At 45.4% G+C, this 16,724-nt stretch overlaps 1 protein-coding gene across 3 annotated transcripts in view; it reads right to left on the bottom strand.

Annotated features, from left to right (window-relative positions):
* Positions 1-16,724, bottom strand: part of LOC119435887 (diphosphomevalonate decarboxylase-like) — a 104,276-nt gene that overhangs the window by 58,300 nt on the left and 29,252 nt on the right. For all 3 annotated transcript variants that reach the window (XR_007468474.1, XM_049672888.1, XM_037702589.2), the window contains exons 5-7: positions 11,142-11,279; positions 8,463-8,517; positions 6,937-7,081 (exon numbers count right to left, since the gene is read on the bottom strand). Coding sequence is in view for 2 of the 3 variants with exons in the window: in XM_049672888.1 (XP_049528845.1) it covers positions 6,937-7,081; positions 8,463-8,517; positions 11,142-11,279 (338 nt within the window). In the remaining variant the exon portion in view is untranslated. The remainder of the gene's footprint in view (positions 1-6,936; positions 7,082-8,462; positions 8,518-11,141; positions 11,280-16,724) is intronic.

The following is a 16,724-nucleotide window of genomic DNA, read 5'->3' as shown; positions in this document are numbered from 1 at the left end:
GTCGTCCTGATGGTCTGTTATGCGGAGCTCATACCATTTCTTGGCATTGTGTACAAGAAACAGCCTCATATTTTGCACTTTATCCTCTGACGTCACCCAACAGTTCTTTTCACAAGCGTATTCAAAGAATTTCAGCCAAGTGGTTGCCGACACGGTCGTCCCGTCGAACATGTCCGGCTTCACTAATTCAGCTTTGGGACCATTGTTAGCGCGCAGAGTCTGTTAGCATAGCAAGCAATTGTCCATGCTGCTCAATTTCAGACGCCTGCACATTCAACATCTGCTCTATAAGCGTAGCAATGTCCTGGCTATTGTCATTTCGAAATGGCCTGCTACTTGATAACTGTCTGAAGTGCTCTTAATAGTCGGATATTTTGATATTGATCTTCCATGGTACCTCGGCTGACGAGATCCGCCTCAGTGACTTTAGCCTTATTTGCGATGAATTGGAGCAGGTTCGGTGACGTCGCTGTCTCCTGGAGCTCGACTTGTTCTTCATCTTCGGCTTGACATGACGTGACGTATGGTTGTCCCGCTGTAGTAGTACTAACTCGCACTTCTATCCACATCCTGTCGGGCTGCGCCAAATGTAAAATAAAGGATCCGAGACTGATCAACTGTTTACTGTTTTCATTCGATCATCTTCTTCGTCTCTCTCTTCACTTCCTCTTCTTCTTTTGAACGGGACGTTACATTAAGTACTGTAACAATTTTGTTGTGCCCAGATAAAGTTTTTTAAGTGCCGTGATTAGAGGTCTTTTCTCACCCACCAAGGCAGCACGTTAGGGTGCTGTGAACTCTAGGTCCATTCTATTCGCTTGCACTTTCTGAACTAGTTCAGGAGCTTCAGGAGGTGCTATTCGTTTATAACATGGTGGCATCTGCATGTCACTATTCATTTCACCGAGTGAAGGCTTTGTGCAGGACGAGTTCACAGCATTCCCTACACTCACCAGAGAAGTATTGCAGGGATCATGCCAGTGGTGCTGTGCCAGTTCTGCACAAGTAAGAACTGGCCAGAACTAGTTCACGAAGTGTAGGGTAGAGTAAATCAAATGAATCTTCGAGTAGCCCTTTCCTATTGAAGTCACATGCACACTTGTGAAATAAATACAAACCAGCAAACATAGCAAGGACAGGCAAGAAGCAAAAGGCCGGAGAATATAGAGGAGCTAGAAAGTGTCATGTCTCTCTTTTCCACCACTGAGGAATGCCATGTACACAAACGAAGATGACAAGAACTAGAGGCATCACTGGCTGAAGTTTTCTTTGAACTGTTTACTCCAAGTGATTCTGCATGAAACAGTGCAATACTTACTGCGCTTAATACTATCACGTTTCTGCGTCTCCGTATAGGCAAAATTGCAACTTTCTCTCTCTCTTTTTTTTTACTGCAATAGCAATTATATGGACACTTCAACCGGATTTCTGCTGTCGCCGTCATCGTCGCCGTGAGGTTCCGTATAAAGTCCAAGGGCGATAAAATCATCGTCGCGCGCCATATGCGCAAGTGAAAGCACGCGGGGGACGCGCGCTATCACGGAGAGCGAACGCACGGCGGAAAGCAAAGGTGACCGTCGCGCGAAAGGCCGTGGGGGTATGGGAGGGAGGGAGGGAGGGAGGCAGGGCGAAGCTGTGCTGCTTCACCAAATGCTTATCTTGCAACTGGCCACTCAATCTCCCACGCGAAAGCAAGAAAGCGGGAAGGCAGCGCGGGAGGGAGGGGGGGGGGGCAGCTTCTCCTCTGCACAACTCCTCTGCACTTCGCCCGGTGGCGGTCGCCCGCACCGTCTCTTATCTCCACACGGCTCTGACCTTTATATGCGCTGTGCATTCGCCGCTCAGTTTCCGTTGAAGCCATAAACCGCGCGAGCCTATGCCCGCTGCGCTTGCTACCAGCGTTTTGACAGTCGTCTGCGGTCATTCAGTGTGATCTATTCATGTTTGCTTGCATAGGTGCTACGGTTGGCCGGGCTGATTAGTCACATGACTGGCAAACAACACATGTTTTAACCAGTTGTTCTACGTGGTTATCCATTCGAGGCCACCAGTACAACTCTCGCAAACGGCTTTTCGTACGACCGATCCCCGGATGTGATTCGTGTGCGACTTCCATCAAACGACGAGTAAGGTTACCTGGAACTACGATCCTGTCACCACGGTAAAGCAAGTCGTGTACAATGGATAGTTCTGCACGTACATGAAAATATGGCATTAGCTCCGCTTCCAGAGATTTTTTATCCGGCCAAGAGGACAAAACAAAGTCCATGACTTTTGCGATTGTACTGTCAGATGCACATGTTTACAGTTACATGTTCCGAGTCTTCTGTTACCACAGAGTTAAGGTAAAGACCACCTTTGCAGAATAGCCAAGCTGCTGTAGAAGACTGGAGAACATAGGTGAAAAAACACCAATGACGTCAAAATAGCACAGGCAAATAGACCACTTGAAACCATGAAGGAGAATGTTGACCCGCTGAATGTTGGTGGGACACTGAGCAACGCAAAGGGCATGACTTTAATGTATGTAGAGCCCATTTGGTGTAATGAAGGCGGTTTTCTCCCGGCTTTCATCGTCAACGGCAATTTTACAATAGCCATACTGAAGGTCTACAGAAGAAAAGTACTGCGCCCCAGGGAGAGAGCAGAGTGTGTCATTCATTCATGGCAAAGGGGGAAACGTCCTCAGTAATCTTGTTGAGGTGCCAGTTGACACAGAACCACCAGGTTTTTGAGGGTGGTTGCTTGGGATAGTCGGTAATTCATGGTAACAAACGATGTACAGCGCGAAAGGACAAGGACTGTTTGTCGTCTCTATCAGTCTTTGTCCTTTCGCGCTGTACATAGTCTTTTCACCAGGTGTTTGGGTTTCTGATGGGCATTACAGGGGATGCCCAAGAACTCACAGATGGTTCAATGTCATCCTTCGCCAGCATTTTCTACACTTCTGTTTGAATGACACAGCGTCCGCTCGCAGTAGGCTGTGTCAAGGACGCTTATAGATAGATCTGGCATCCCGGTCATAAATACAATGGGTTGCGACCCATGTTTGGCTAAGATGAGATTAAGCAAAATCAAAAACATTGTGGTACAATGCTGACAAGCAACGTAGGTCACCAGAGTGAGAAGCGGAAAGGTAAGAGGCAATCATACGTTGCCAAGCCTGTCGGGTCAATAGCTCGTGTCAGTTCAAGTGCTCGTGTCGGGTCTTCCAGGAGGCAACTAAGGAGCACTGACAGTCAAGGCTAAAGGGTTATGTGCATCTAAACCCTTCCTTTTCAACAGCAGAATAAATTGACCATAACAACATCTTTTTAATATAGCTATTTGAAAATGACCTTCAGGCAGAGCACGACATCAGTCATGTTAACCCTTTCAGGGTCAATGGCGTACATGTACGTCCTTCGCGAACACCTTCAAAATGGTCAATGACGTACATGTACTTATCGCTTGTACATTTAAAAAGCGCGCCTCTTTCAATCATTTCTTTCGCTTGGCATGTGCTGCCACTCTACGGAAACATGTGTAATTTTTTACTTGCACCAATGCCTCTATTTTTTTTTTTCTTTTATGGCAACGGCGCATCAGCTATCGCTTGCGCGCGCGGCACCTACGGCAAGTTACGGTTTTCTCCTGCAGCGGATCCCGCTTGTTGCACGCGCTAAACTGATGGCTATCTGGTTTCAAATCCCTCAAAGGGTGACCGCTTTCTACTTGATCGTTTATCGCCCACCACGGCACGATTACAGCTGTTCCCAGGCAGGCGCGTATATACACAAACAATGCTGCTGTTCTTGCGTTTCCTTTTTTTTTTTTTTTTGGAGACCACAAAAGCTCTATCGCACCTTGTTGGCGATAAGACGAAGGCTTCTTACTTGTTTCGGTTTCCGCACGTGCACACAACCATTTTTCAGTACGCATATCTTCTTATTCATGAATAAACATTGTGTACTTTACAACACAAACAATTTTTTCCTCACTTTACTGTCACTCTAACAAAAATTACGACCATATTTTTTCGAAATAGGTTCTTTTGAAGAATTTAAATCAGCAATAAAAAAAATCAATCTTGGGGGGGGGGGGGGGGTCGCATTTGGCAAAAAGTTCGACCCTTAAAGGGTTAAACATGCTTCCCCAAAAGATCGTTGAAAACAGAAGTAATAGCGATGTGGTATTACAAACCACTGACATGCAGGTCGCTCAGCCCAGTGCAGTGGTCGCAGGCCACACCATGACTGTCTCGTCAAAAGCTGGGCATATTAGGCACTCGGCAAATAGAAAGACGGTGTCCTTTGAGCTTCGTGGTACATTCGAGGGGACGACAATTTTTCCTTTCATGAACCTTTCTCCACCTTGAGCAATTCCGCAAATAGCTTTGCCATATCCAGTGTCCCTATGCTTCGAGTTGTCGATAAATCTGCCCTTGCGCTGCGATATGCTAGCCTCCAGGCTAGCCGAGATGGTAGAGCGACTGCCCCAGACAGACGGTTCCAGGTTCGAATCTTGGACCAGGACGGATTAACTGAAGCGTTCTTTCTGAGAAACCCATGTAGTTTTCCTTTGAAGCTTTGTGCTAAATTCGGGTGGTAACATTTTTTTCTTTCATGAACCTTTGTCCACTTTGCGAGAATCAGCAGAACTGATTTGCCAAACAGAAGGCGAGAGCTGCACTCCCCAATCTGAAAGAAGCAACTATAGAGAACAAAACTTATGTGTTGAAGTGTTGAATGCAGAAAAGTGCTGACTAAAGGAGGAAAGATTGACCGACGGGGTGGTCTGCATAGAGTTTCATACTAAAATTACTAGAAGAAACTCTGGCACTACAATCATTCACCTACCAAAGGGATGATGTTAGTACATGTATTTGTCTAATCTTCATGCTTGTGGCCCCGAACGTTCTTGTGGCTTTGTTAACTATGCTTCATGTGCCTTTATTGGCCTAAATTTTGTAGCAATCCCTTGTCTAAATGCAGAAGGCAATAAAACTCACCACAGATGCATAATCACTGCAAATTGTTGCACTTACAATCCAATACCTTGTTGAAGATGATAAGTTTGGAAAATTACAAAGCTGTTTTGACAGGTATTAACCATCATTCGCCACGCTAGCTGAACCACCACAGGCACCCTGCAGTGCAGTTTGGCTGTATATGTTGCGCCACCTAGCAGCGGCGGTGAGCACCCGCGAGTAGGCCCTCACCGCCATTTCACCTTTCACTGTACTGCACTCAGGCATGCCTGAAAGTTTCCTTTTGCAATTTTTACTGGATTCCCAGCAACCTCTCGACAGCTCCTTCGTGAGAAGTGTGAACAAAAAGAACAAGTGCACATACTGCTGATTTAAGTACTGTCATAACCGCGAAGGGGATGTCGGCATCAAATTGTACAACTTCTCTTCAAGACCGTGGGAAGGAACCCGGCAGCTGAAGTGAATCGTCGCGGTTTGGCCCATCAAGTAAGTGTCGCTCTTGCAAATTTCTGTTGAAATTAAAAAAAATGCAGGCAGCATCCGTGAAAACGCACAATAAAGCGACAACTGCATAAAAATGCGTGATCGGATTCCCGCTGTTGTAAATTGGTTTAGATAGTCGTTTAGCTCGTCTCGCTCCAAAACAAATGTGCAGTGGTTGTTACGTGTCAAATATAGCTACGTAAGCGCTCCGTCATGGACCTTTGTATGCACTGTGATTTTTGTTGTGCATTAATAAGCCAACGTGCAGCTCCTTTCTGCGCCTGGATCAAGACTCGACTGCTGAAACCAGGCTCATTCATGCCGATGTTTCCTCGCGTTTAGCACAACAGAACTAAGGCTGGAGTGCACTGCAGCACACATCGAGTATTTGTAAATTAAGATTTCTCTCACGCACGCTAGCACACGTTTGTTCAGCCTTTGTGTTGTTTAGTGTGAGCTGATTGCTCTCTGTTATGTTTCAGCGGTGATAACCTCTCACACTGGAGCCCGAACGACAACACCAGAATATGATCGAGGCACTTCGTCAACAAAGAAAAAAGCACCATCAAGAATCATCCAGGTTACCTGCCAACTCGCCAAAACCTCGGCAAATGTGATGTGCAAGGCACGCTCCAAGTAATGAAGCGATAAATGATAGTTGAAAAACGTCTACGACCGTATTTGCGCACTCAAGTGGAATGAAATATTTATTTGTTAACTTACTTTGAGTTCGACGTCGTAAACGTGCTTGCTTTGTTGTGACAAGCACTTCACTGCGATGTCCGCGCTGTTTACTTTTTTTGACACAATATACAGGTGTACATGGTTGTTGCCGTCAAGTTGACGTCCTTTCTCAAGTATCGGTCGTCAAAAATGGGCCTCAATGTTTTTGATTGCCTTAAAAACTACAATTTAAAACGACCGACATGTTTCAAATGAGTGCCGCGAAAGCATGCCTTCATAGAAGCGGCCGCCTCTGTGTTTCGCGGAACTGACACGGTGGCACTGACGGCTGAGCCGATCGCTGCGCCGCCTGACCATTGAAGGTAGCCTATACTTAAGCTCCTGTAGACTAGAGTGTCAGAAATCCCTCTAGTAATTTTTGTAGGAAGCTGTATGGTGGTGTGCCCCCAAACTTTGGCAGCACAGTCATGGTGTGGCAAGCGACAACAGTGCCGGGTTTACGTACACATGCATCAGTGCTTTGTTACCAACACCCAAGATTTCTGTGATGTATCAAGTAGTCTTGCTCAACATACCCATGTCACGAAGCTGCACTCCAGTTGGCATGCAATTTGAAGCAAATGCGTTAGAAATTGTCTAATTATTTGTTGTATATTAAATGAACTGAAGCCTCATCATGTGATTATGGAATCCGCACCAACTAAATAGCATAAAAAGCAAAAAAAATTCATATTAATTACTCATTTAGTATAAAATATGAAACAGTGAGAAAGAAAAGTAATCCTTAAAAGAAAGCTTACCACAAGAATGATCACGCGCATTTGTGGCCAATGGTCACTAGAAGCAACCTGTTTTGCGACAGAATCCGAACCATCAGGGTTACTCCCCTTCACCCAGGCCACAAAACCACCATACATGCTTCGGCAGGCACTTCCTGAACCTCGCCTGCAAAATATGTAGAAGAGAACACTGCAACTGTGCTGCTCGCCGCTCTGCATGTTCCACATTTCCACTTGAACCTGGAGAGCAACGCAATAATTAGCTATACTAATACATTATTCGGAGACACAAAAAAGCCTAATTTCTATCAGTGCCTTGAGCGTAATTGCCACATGCCACCTACAATAAGGACACTAAAGAGCAATGTGAAAAAGTGCACAGAGAAAATAATCTCGACCTTCACATTACCAATTACCCTATACTAACAAACCTACCATAAAAAGTATTGTAAATAAAAACTAGGGCTGAGCAATTGATCAATTAACCTTGCGATTACTTGATCAGTGCTTTGTTCATGATTAAGTGGCCGAAGTTACATGAGCAAAATTGGGCAAGCATTGGCCCACTTGCACAACAGCAAGTAAGGGAACAATCATATTTGTCTGAAATATTCAGATTAAATGGCACCTGTAGCTGTGTCAGAACAAAAGCCACCCATGTGTGCTGTGCTACGAGCTGGGGGTACGAATATCTAGCCTCTACTGCAGCTGCTAGCGCATGGGCATTAAAAAGAATTTGGCAGCATGCAAATTTTTAGAAGCAAATTCCTTTCTTTCCAATAAGTGAAAGGGAGTAGCCGGAAGCAGCTGCATCCAACATCTCTAGTTAGGCCTCCAGCTAAAAAAAAAAAAAAGAATATGTCGGGGGTTTCACATGCTAAACCTTAAACTCAGTATGAGGCATGTCCTAGTAGGAGATTCCGGATGAGTTTTGACTACCTGGGGTTCTTTACCATGCACCTAAATCTAAGCACACAAGTGTTATTGCATTTTGGGCACCTCGAAATGTGGCTGCTGCAACCGGGATAGAACACATGACTTCGAGCTAAGCAGCGCAATGCCACAGCCACAAAACTACCTTGGCGGGTGCCCCCAGTTAACGGTACTTGATTACGTAAGAGGGTTTGCATGTCACATAATGTAGCTGTTAGATGACGTTAAGCTTCTTTGCCTTCGCAGCTGGACTAGCGATTTCATTTAAGTGAGCATGATATGCCCCCTCACGAAAATTTTTTCTGATGATATGGAAGGCAAGTATTAGTCTGTAGCATGGTTTCTTTCTTTTTGTCGAAGTTTATGTACATAAACCACCAGTTCTAGAGCTTACATATATGTCCCCCCCCCCCTGCATATACATGAAAAATATCTTATTGATCAACAATTTTATTAGTTTACAAAATCTCAATTAATCGGGTTAAAAGCTTTAAATGATGCCCAGCCTTAATAAAAACTTTAATGTTCAAATGCATTGAACAAATTGTTTGATCTTCAAATGCTGGATCTTCATTCATAAAGCAGGAAACAACCATAGGACAGTGGCTTCCTACCGTGCAATCCCAGAGAGGTCCCCTTCAATGTGAAAGAGCGTTCCTAATGATTGCACTGAAATAGAAAAATTAATGTTCACTGGCTACTGTTGGGCATTACATATTTCAGGAATGACACTACAGGGCATCCTAGGTCCTTTTTACATGCCGTCACTGAACACTGTAACAAGAATCACACTGCTTTGCACCTTGGTTGTTCATTGTTTAATTAGAAATCATGCCATCTTCAGAAGGAATGCGTACATGAGCTTGCAAAGTAGCAAATTTTTTGTGCACCTTTCGCCTGAGTGAATGTGCGACTGCAGCCAGCCTTATTGCATCAAGGTTCACAGCATGCTCCACAGCGAAATGCAGGAGCTATGCAATGTAAAGCTGAGATTGTCGAATGCCACTATTGCCTCCCTTGCCATCAAAATTTTTAGTTCGTTTACAGAATCATCACTGTTGCGTTCGTTGACATTTGCGTCCTTTCTGCCCTAGATGGCTTTGAAGATGTCAACGGTCGTAAGTTCTGATTACATCATTACGTTGTTGTCAACTGCAATGTATCTGCCAGCTGTCACACCCACTGATACGTTACAAGCAGTGTCTATTCATGATTGTATTGCACTTGGTATTACACTTAGTGTAATCCCAAACGCAATACAGTCATGAGTGTCCACCAACTAACTCGCTTCATTGCTTTACTAAGCAGACTACAAGTTGAGCAATTCCTGGAGCAGTGCAGCAGATACTTCTGACATCAGCACGCTTGTCAAGTGCGTCGCTAGTGCTGTCGTTAGCGCTAGCACAGAGCGCACTTTAGTGACGTTTGCAAATTGCAGTGATGGCATCGCTATGAGGCATTCGTTGCAAAGCAACAAATTAGCCATTGTGTAAACCTAAATTTCTTCACTGTACAGGCAAATTCGTTGTAGTGGTCTTCATTGTAGAGGCATTCACAATATGTAGGAAAGATAACACCGGGACATCATCAATATACAGGCCATTTCGCTGTAGAGGCATTGATTGTAGAGACTGTTCGACTGTATTTAGTGGTGTTTTTTTTTTTTCCTGAAGGAAAAAGCCATGTCAGGTAGCACTCAACCATCACAATGGGGAGTGAGCAGCACCTAAAGGGGATGCAGCTAACTGTGGCAGTAGCACCACTATCGGATGCACTAGCATTACCAGTTGTGCAGCCCTCGCCAGTGCACCGCATGCACTTTTGTATGTTTGCTCGAATCAGCCTGTGTTCAATGTCGTCAACAGCCGCAAGAAAAGCTGGATTTCTGCATGTGTGCATTGAAGAATTCTTCTTCAGAGCTTCACATCGCACTGTAAAGAGCTCAGCTTGCATATGCATTTAAGAAAAGTGATATTCAACTACCATAATTTACTCAGTGCATTGTTTTTATCATCCTGTAAGGACCAATTTGTGGTCTTCACTATGTCAAATAAAAAATAGCCTTCAAATTTTCAAAATTTGCCATCTCAACAAAGCAATGTTTCACTTTCAGTGATGTATATTTTTTTTTCAGAAAAGCTACACGGTATTTCACAAAACCAAGGTGGATTCCTTTCATCAGACACATTTCCATATAAAAAAATTTTGTTGAGGAGAAGTAGTCATCGGAGCACCCTATTCATTCTTATCTGAACATACCCTGTGGTCAGTTATATTAGGTGTCAAAAAGCAATGCTGGAGCTGCATATACAGTCAAAAGTACCCTGCATAACAAACACTGGCCCAACAAAATTTTTGGCACAACAAGGTTTTCATCATTTCTAGTCAGTATCCTACAGAAATTAAAGCATAAAAATCACCACCACAATAAAGTCTACGCAGGGAACATTTTCGCTTCCTTGAAGCTTTCATGGAGCAAGCCTGGACACTGCTACAGCCAAAAGAGAAAAAATGAATACGTGAGGAGGTACTGTTGCGAGTCCTGACACCAAGAAAATGTTGATAAACAAATGCAAATATCATGCGTATCCGGCATTTCGTGAGTAATTGTCGGCCTGCAGCAATTGTATCGGCACCCCTGTGATTATCCAGGTTGACTTCCACATTGCCGTTCTCAAAGAAATAAGCAAAGATAAAATCATTACAAGTGTTTACAATAATTTTGCTTCATCAGATGAAGACACTAGAATATCCTATGCAGCCATTCAGGCAGCCCCTCATGTAATCAACACCTTTCATACAATCTAGAGTTTATCAAAATGTATGCCGACACCATCACAATGACTCACCCAACAGAAAATGAAAACCACGTCACATCACTGCTCAGCAAGCGCAAGAGCCAAAATTAGACTTTTGGAACTAAAACTTTTATGTGCCACTAAACCTGTGTCTCAGGGTTACTTAGAAATTTCACTATACCCGGGGGGGGGGGGGGGGGGGGGAACTAGGGGGTTCCAACTAACAAGTTTCACTGCAATAGACATGAGAAGTGAAAATTTATCTGGCACAATGCAGTACTTTTCTTGGCAACATGTCTGTCGAACTTGCAAATGCGAACAGTCAGAGGAAGCAAGGTGCAAGTTGGAAAAAAAAAAAAAACACCATAAAAAAGCTATATTCTATGAAGAGACACACGAGGGTAAATTCTTATGAAAAGATGAGCAAGATTATATTTCAAATTGACATGATATTCCCCACAAAGCTCTATTGAGCAAACTTGAAAGATGGCGCACCTAAGCATGCGTAGCCAGCAGCAGATGATGCCAGCCCTGCAGATGTTGGAAAATTGTTCACAGAACATATGTGAATGTTCCAATCCACATAGTCAGGAAAGTTGTGTGCATGGAGGCACTCTCGACTCCTCTTGCGGACTGAAAGCAAAAATATATAAAATTAAAAGGCTTAGGGGGATTAGACTAGAGAAAACTTGAGGTAATGCACTTTTGGAAACGATAACTTATTAACACTCTGATAGCACTAGTACAGGGGTGGGACTGCCCAAAATCATTTTGGAGCAATTTTTGGAGCAATTAAAACTGTGCTTTGGAGCAGTTTGGCGCAGACAAAATTGCATTTTGGCGCAGCTTGGAGCGAGTAAATTTCATTTTGGAGCAGTTTGGAGCAGGCCAATCTGAATTTTGGTGGAATAATGGAATATGGACGCGCATTTCGAAGCCATGATGAAACAGAGAATAAACCAACACAAAGTGTATAGTAGAAGCATGCTTTGTAGCTATAGTGTACTAGAATATGGAAGAGTGGGTCAAGCGGCAGCACGGTATTTGTTTTCCTGTAAAGCCGAAAACATCGGTGGACCTACAGTCGAACTATATGTTACCGTGCTGACGCTCATGATGATAGCAGAAAATGTTATCAAATTATCCGGTCCAATCGACGCATTAACATAATTTCTGGGTCACCATATGTCACCGCTGACCCAGAAAGCCGCCATCAACCCTGGGCTGGTATAACGTAAAACTATTCCAATGTAACTTTATTGCAATAGCAATTATATGGGCACTCCAGGCGCATTTCTGTTGTAGCAGCGACAACAGCAGCAACAACAGCCGTGAGTGGCCGGTGCGCTTGCCGGAAGCGCCGAAAAGTCCAGTGTTATTGGTGCAAAAGTCCCAAGAAACTGTGCAGGAGGCGCCGTTGCGCAGTCTGCGGAATGTGACCAGCCGCACTCTTTTTCGGAGAATGAATCCGCTCACTGTTCGCGGCCACTGCCGAAGCACACATGCCGAAGCCGTTCTGACACAGCGTGGTGGAGAAATCTGCATTTGTATCAAAATGGCGTAGTTCACGCGGGAGTCCCACCCCACCCCTACACTACATGACTGCGTGCAAATTGTGATGCTCCGGAAAATTTCATTGTATGGTTCCATGTTGAATGCAAGCATACAAAGAGGTGTATGCAAATGCATGTTACTCAAATTGCAAGGTATTTTTTTTGCATACTTTTGTAAAACTATCTCTGCATGATATAACTGTCATAAATTATGCTTAAATCTTTATTGTGCTTTTTCAATGAAGTTATTAATGATACCCAGGCTTTCAAAAAAATTATGGCAGAAACCATGCTCGATGATTATGCAAGTCAATGCGAAGCATTGCTCCCCAGCACGTGGTGCAAAGCCTGTATGAACTCGCGTCCTTTAGGGGAAGCGTTCGCTCAAGTACCGCCACATGTGCAAGCCATGACACTGACAACACATAATCGGAACAGAGGCAGTCGCAGGCGCTACACGCTGCACAAAATTCGTCTTCAACAAAGTGCTTTTGAAATTACCCATCTCAGTACTACAAGTGGCCGTCCTCCAATAACTGCTGCTTGGCCTCAGTGGCCTGTTCAGCGGCCATTCGCTTGGCAAGCCACTGTTCTTCGGCCGTGCATCGCAACTCTTGTTGCTAGCGCTCAACAACCGTGCATATCTCGTCAGCCCGTCCCTTCACCTCCTGCCTTGCCACTTTGGTACGCATCGCATACCTCTCCAGTCTCTGCAGAGCCTTTGCACTCTTACGCTCATCTGATTGATACTGTCGAGGGGCCATTCTTGTATCGGCAAGTAGAGGCCTACACACAACATAGCGCAACCAAGTCACGTCTATTTGTGGCGTGCACACCTGTACTGTCGAGTGGAGGAAGGAGAGGAGGCACCAAGCCAGTAGCGGCATGCACGTGGGCGCGTGGGAGAGCGCGCGCATGCACATGGATCAAGAGGGGCCGAGCCAAATAACCACCAGCAATCGGGCGCATGGAGGTACCCATGCATCGGTGACAAACTCGGCGACCTTGGCTCCGATTGGCCGAAGAAATGCTTCACATTTAAAGGGCCCCTAAACCACCTCCGATATTTTTTTAACATTTCAAGTAAACACACACATCGAGTTCAGAATGCCGTCACGATCAACAATTCCAAACGCTGCTGCGCTATGCACCACGGGACTTTGAGCTTCCCGGACTTCGAGCTTTTTGGCAAGGCAGCAACAGCAACCATGATCAGCACACACAGGACAGCACTTATACATGAATTGTGGCCTATATATATAGCCCCATCTGTTCTACCCCTACAGATGTGCTGGCGGCCAGCTATGATCTCTGCGAAATTACGCAGTGAAACAACAAATGGTACCTAAATATCCTCAGAACAGATAAACAGCTTGGAACGCATAAACCCTTTATTAAGGCGACGCCTTTTCTGCCTTCATTCTCAATGTTTGGCGGTCTGCTTGGTTGACTTCTTACCAAGCAATACTACCAATACAAGATCACTACTTCTATTGCATCTACTGGGACCTATAAAACATCTTATTTGTCTAATACAGTCGAACCCTCTTATAACAATATCCAAGATCCACGAAAATTCCATTGTTATAACCAATAATTGTTATAACCTGGTTGCATAAAAAAAAAAAATAAGGAAATGGCAGAGCTGTTGTGAGAAAACTACAATGGCGGGGAGGCCAGTGCCCCTTCCCACCACCTTCCTCCATCCGGCTGCTGATTGTGTTGACTTGGTGGTGCGTCTGCTGACTCGTTTAACTGTTTAACTCTGCTTCCTGCGCGCTCTGGTCGCGTGAAACAAGTCACGGCTGTTGGCGTTCAATGGCACTGCTATAGTAAAACCTCGTTAATTCGGATTTCACGGGACCGAAAAAATGTCCGACTTAAACAATAAACCAATGCTTTCTACATCAACACGCTTTTATTTACTGAATGAATCGGCAGAATCCTGTTTCTATTTTGCATAAAAGCAGTGCGGAAGCTGCAATTCTCGTCATTTCATGACTGATTAGCGCTCGCAGTGGCAAAGGCTTCGCGACTTCTGTCAAAGCGCGGCCGCAGCGTGCGTCTGCATCTGAGACATGCTTTTCACTACTGCGCGCACATCCCGATTTTTTTCACCTGTGTCGCCATGTCGCCGCCCATCGCGATGTAGACGGTGCTCTTCATCCTCGACATTTATGCAGTGAGTAAAAACGAAACTACTGTTTGCCGCAACCAAATGAACATGCGCGGCCGACACACACACTGAGTCAAAATGAAACTACTGTTTCTGCAACTGGGGACGAAACCACGGTCCCTATCGACGCGATCATAGATGGCGACTAAGTTATGAAGGCATGCGGCCGATGCGCGTACCAAGTCAAAACGAAACTCCTCTTTGCCGCAACCGCTGCGGACAAAATCGCAGCCGTTATTGACGCAATTATGGATGGTGACTACGCAGTCATGAAGGCAGGCGGCCAACGCGGTGCTATGCGCGGCGGTGAACGCAAGAATAAAAATTAAGCCTTTAAAGGCACAAATGGGCATGAAGCGTTCCACCGTTGCTTTCATTCCAGTACGATTTTCACTGATGACTATGTGGCGATGCGAACGCCGTCGCTGTATTTTGGTGTACGGCTCGATTGCGTCGCACACACAGAACACCCATACGTTGCACATTTGCGCCGCTCCGCCAGCTAAAGCCTCTCTATATAACAAGTAGCACCATTAGATCTTGCCGCCACCGTGCTCACCCCGACGTTTCGTCCTCGCCGCCTCCCGTCGCCCCAGCACCCTCCGCTCCCCCATTGGCCAATCTGTGTCATGTGGAAGCACGCGTCGCGCTTTTGTATATTTTTTTTTCTTTCCAGCGCGCTCCGACCGCCATTCTCGGGCCTGTAGGACGAAAGTGCTGTACACACAAACGGATCAAACGTGTTAGGGACAAGAACTTCGTTGTGATGGCATGCTGCTGCGCCTTCAATTGCCGCAACCGATAAGGCGAGGGCAAAAGGCTTTTTTTGTTTACCATCCGGCGAGCGCAAACACTTGCTACACACTTGGTATTTGCGCCGTCTCGCATCGTTGCATTGCTACTTACAAAACAGCATTATTAAGGCCAGTTACTGACTGACTAAGCAAAATCGCGCCTCAAAAATTGCTCCGCAGGGCGCGATCAAAGTTTTCCGCGGATTTAATCTGGTAGCGCGTTAGTGATCGTCTGCCACGGCAGGGTTGACATGAGTGGCGCCACTGTCGATATCGCGCCTCGGTCGCCCTGGCCACGCCGTGCGCGACAGTGGAACGGGGGAGGAGGGAAGTGATTGGCGCTAAATCCCTCTTTATATAGCGGGGCTTTAATTGGCGCTACTTTTTTATATATAGGGGCTTTACCGCCAGCCCAGCGCTACGGCGGCTAGATGGGTAGGTGTGCCGACCGGTGCGTCTGGAGCGTAGTTCACAGCTTCTCCACGTCATGACACAAAATTGGCGCTGCAGTCAGTAGAACGGTTCCACAGTGTGTGTCGTCTACTACAGGGGGCTGGCGGCAAGCAAAAAAAATAAAGCCCGTATTGGAATAGTTGTCTGTCGTCTGTTCGTGTCAGTTTCAAAGGTGAAGAGCTCCGCGTCTTTCGTACTATTTGCAAGTTCTTAAGCGATGTGGAATGTTCCAGGTCAGAAAAATGACCAGCGAGATTAGCGGCGGCATTGCTCCACCGAAGAAGACCACCAAGGAGACTTACTGCTTCGCTCTAAACTGCAAGTCGGGCTCTAAATTTGTGAGAAAGACAGCGGGAATGTTCGCCCCGGCTGCTCAGTAGCTTGCTCAGTATTGGCGACGTTAATGAGCAAGCCATACACCGAAAAGCGTACGTCGATGAGCTCCTCGACATTGGAAATTTGCAAGCCGCACATGAGGTGCTCAGCGCCTGCGACATCGAGCACCGCTGCGCTGCTACAGGGAAAAGAAAAGTGACTCTACGCTTATATTCTATATAGAAGGCTATGTAGCAAGGAAGTTCCTGCAAATAACCAAGTGCTCCGATTGCTCAGGGACATAACTGAATTCAACATAATGAGTAGGTCAGGGCTGTTGCTCCCTTCTGAAGCACTAAAAAAACTGGTAGCATCGCTCGAAGACACCTTCAACCTGTGCTTCAGTTAAAATGAGTTATGAAGTAACAGTATCGCCGACTTTGCATCTTTTCTGCAGCTGGATCCTTCGAATTTGATTGGCTGTGAGCGGCACAAGAAAGAGCTCACAAAAGATGTTGTGAAGTTCTATTCAATTAAACTCCTTTACTTTCTTGTCAAGGGCAAGAACATGGCGTGCGAAAGCAACCGGGAGAAGAGGAATCACCTGAAGCGGAGGCGTGTGCTGTGAATAATGTTATGATGTGGTGGACCAACGTTGCGACCTTGCTGGCGCTAGGCTATTTATGTTGGTGCGTCTGCTGACACAAGTTATGAGAGCGTTTCTTGTATTTTAAATATATTCATGAATCTAGCCCAAGACGTATTGCTTTATTTTATTGCAACCAAA

Source organism: Dermacentor silvarum, chromosome 1, assembly GCF_013339745.2.
Source record: "Dermacentor silvarum isolate Dsil-2018 chromosome 1, BIME_Dsil_1.4, whole genome shotgun sequence".
In the NCBI taxonomy this organism is placed as follows: Eukaryota; Metazoa; Arthropoda; class Arachnida; order Ixodida; family Ixodidae; genus Dermacentor; species Dermacentor silvarum.
Note: the sequence above shows the minus strand (reverse complement) of the source record. Positions and strands in the feature narration are given on the sequence as shown.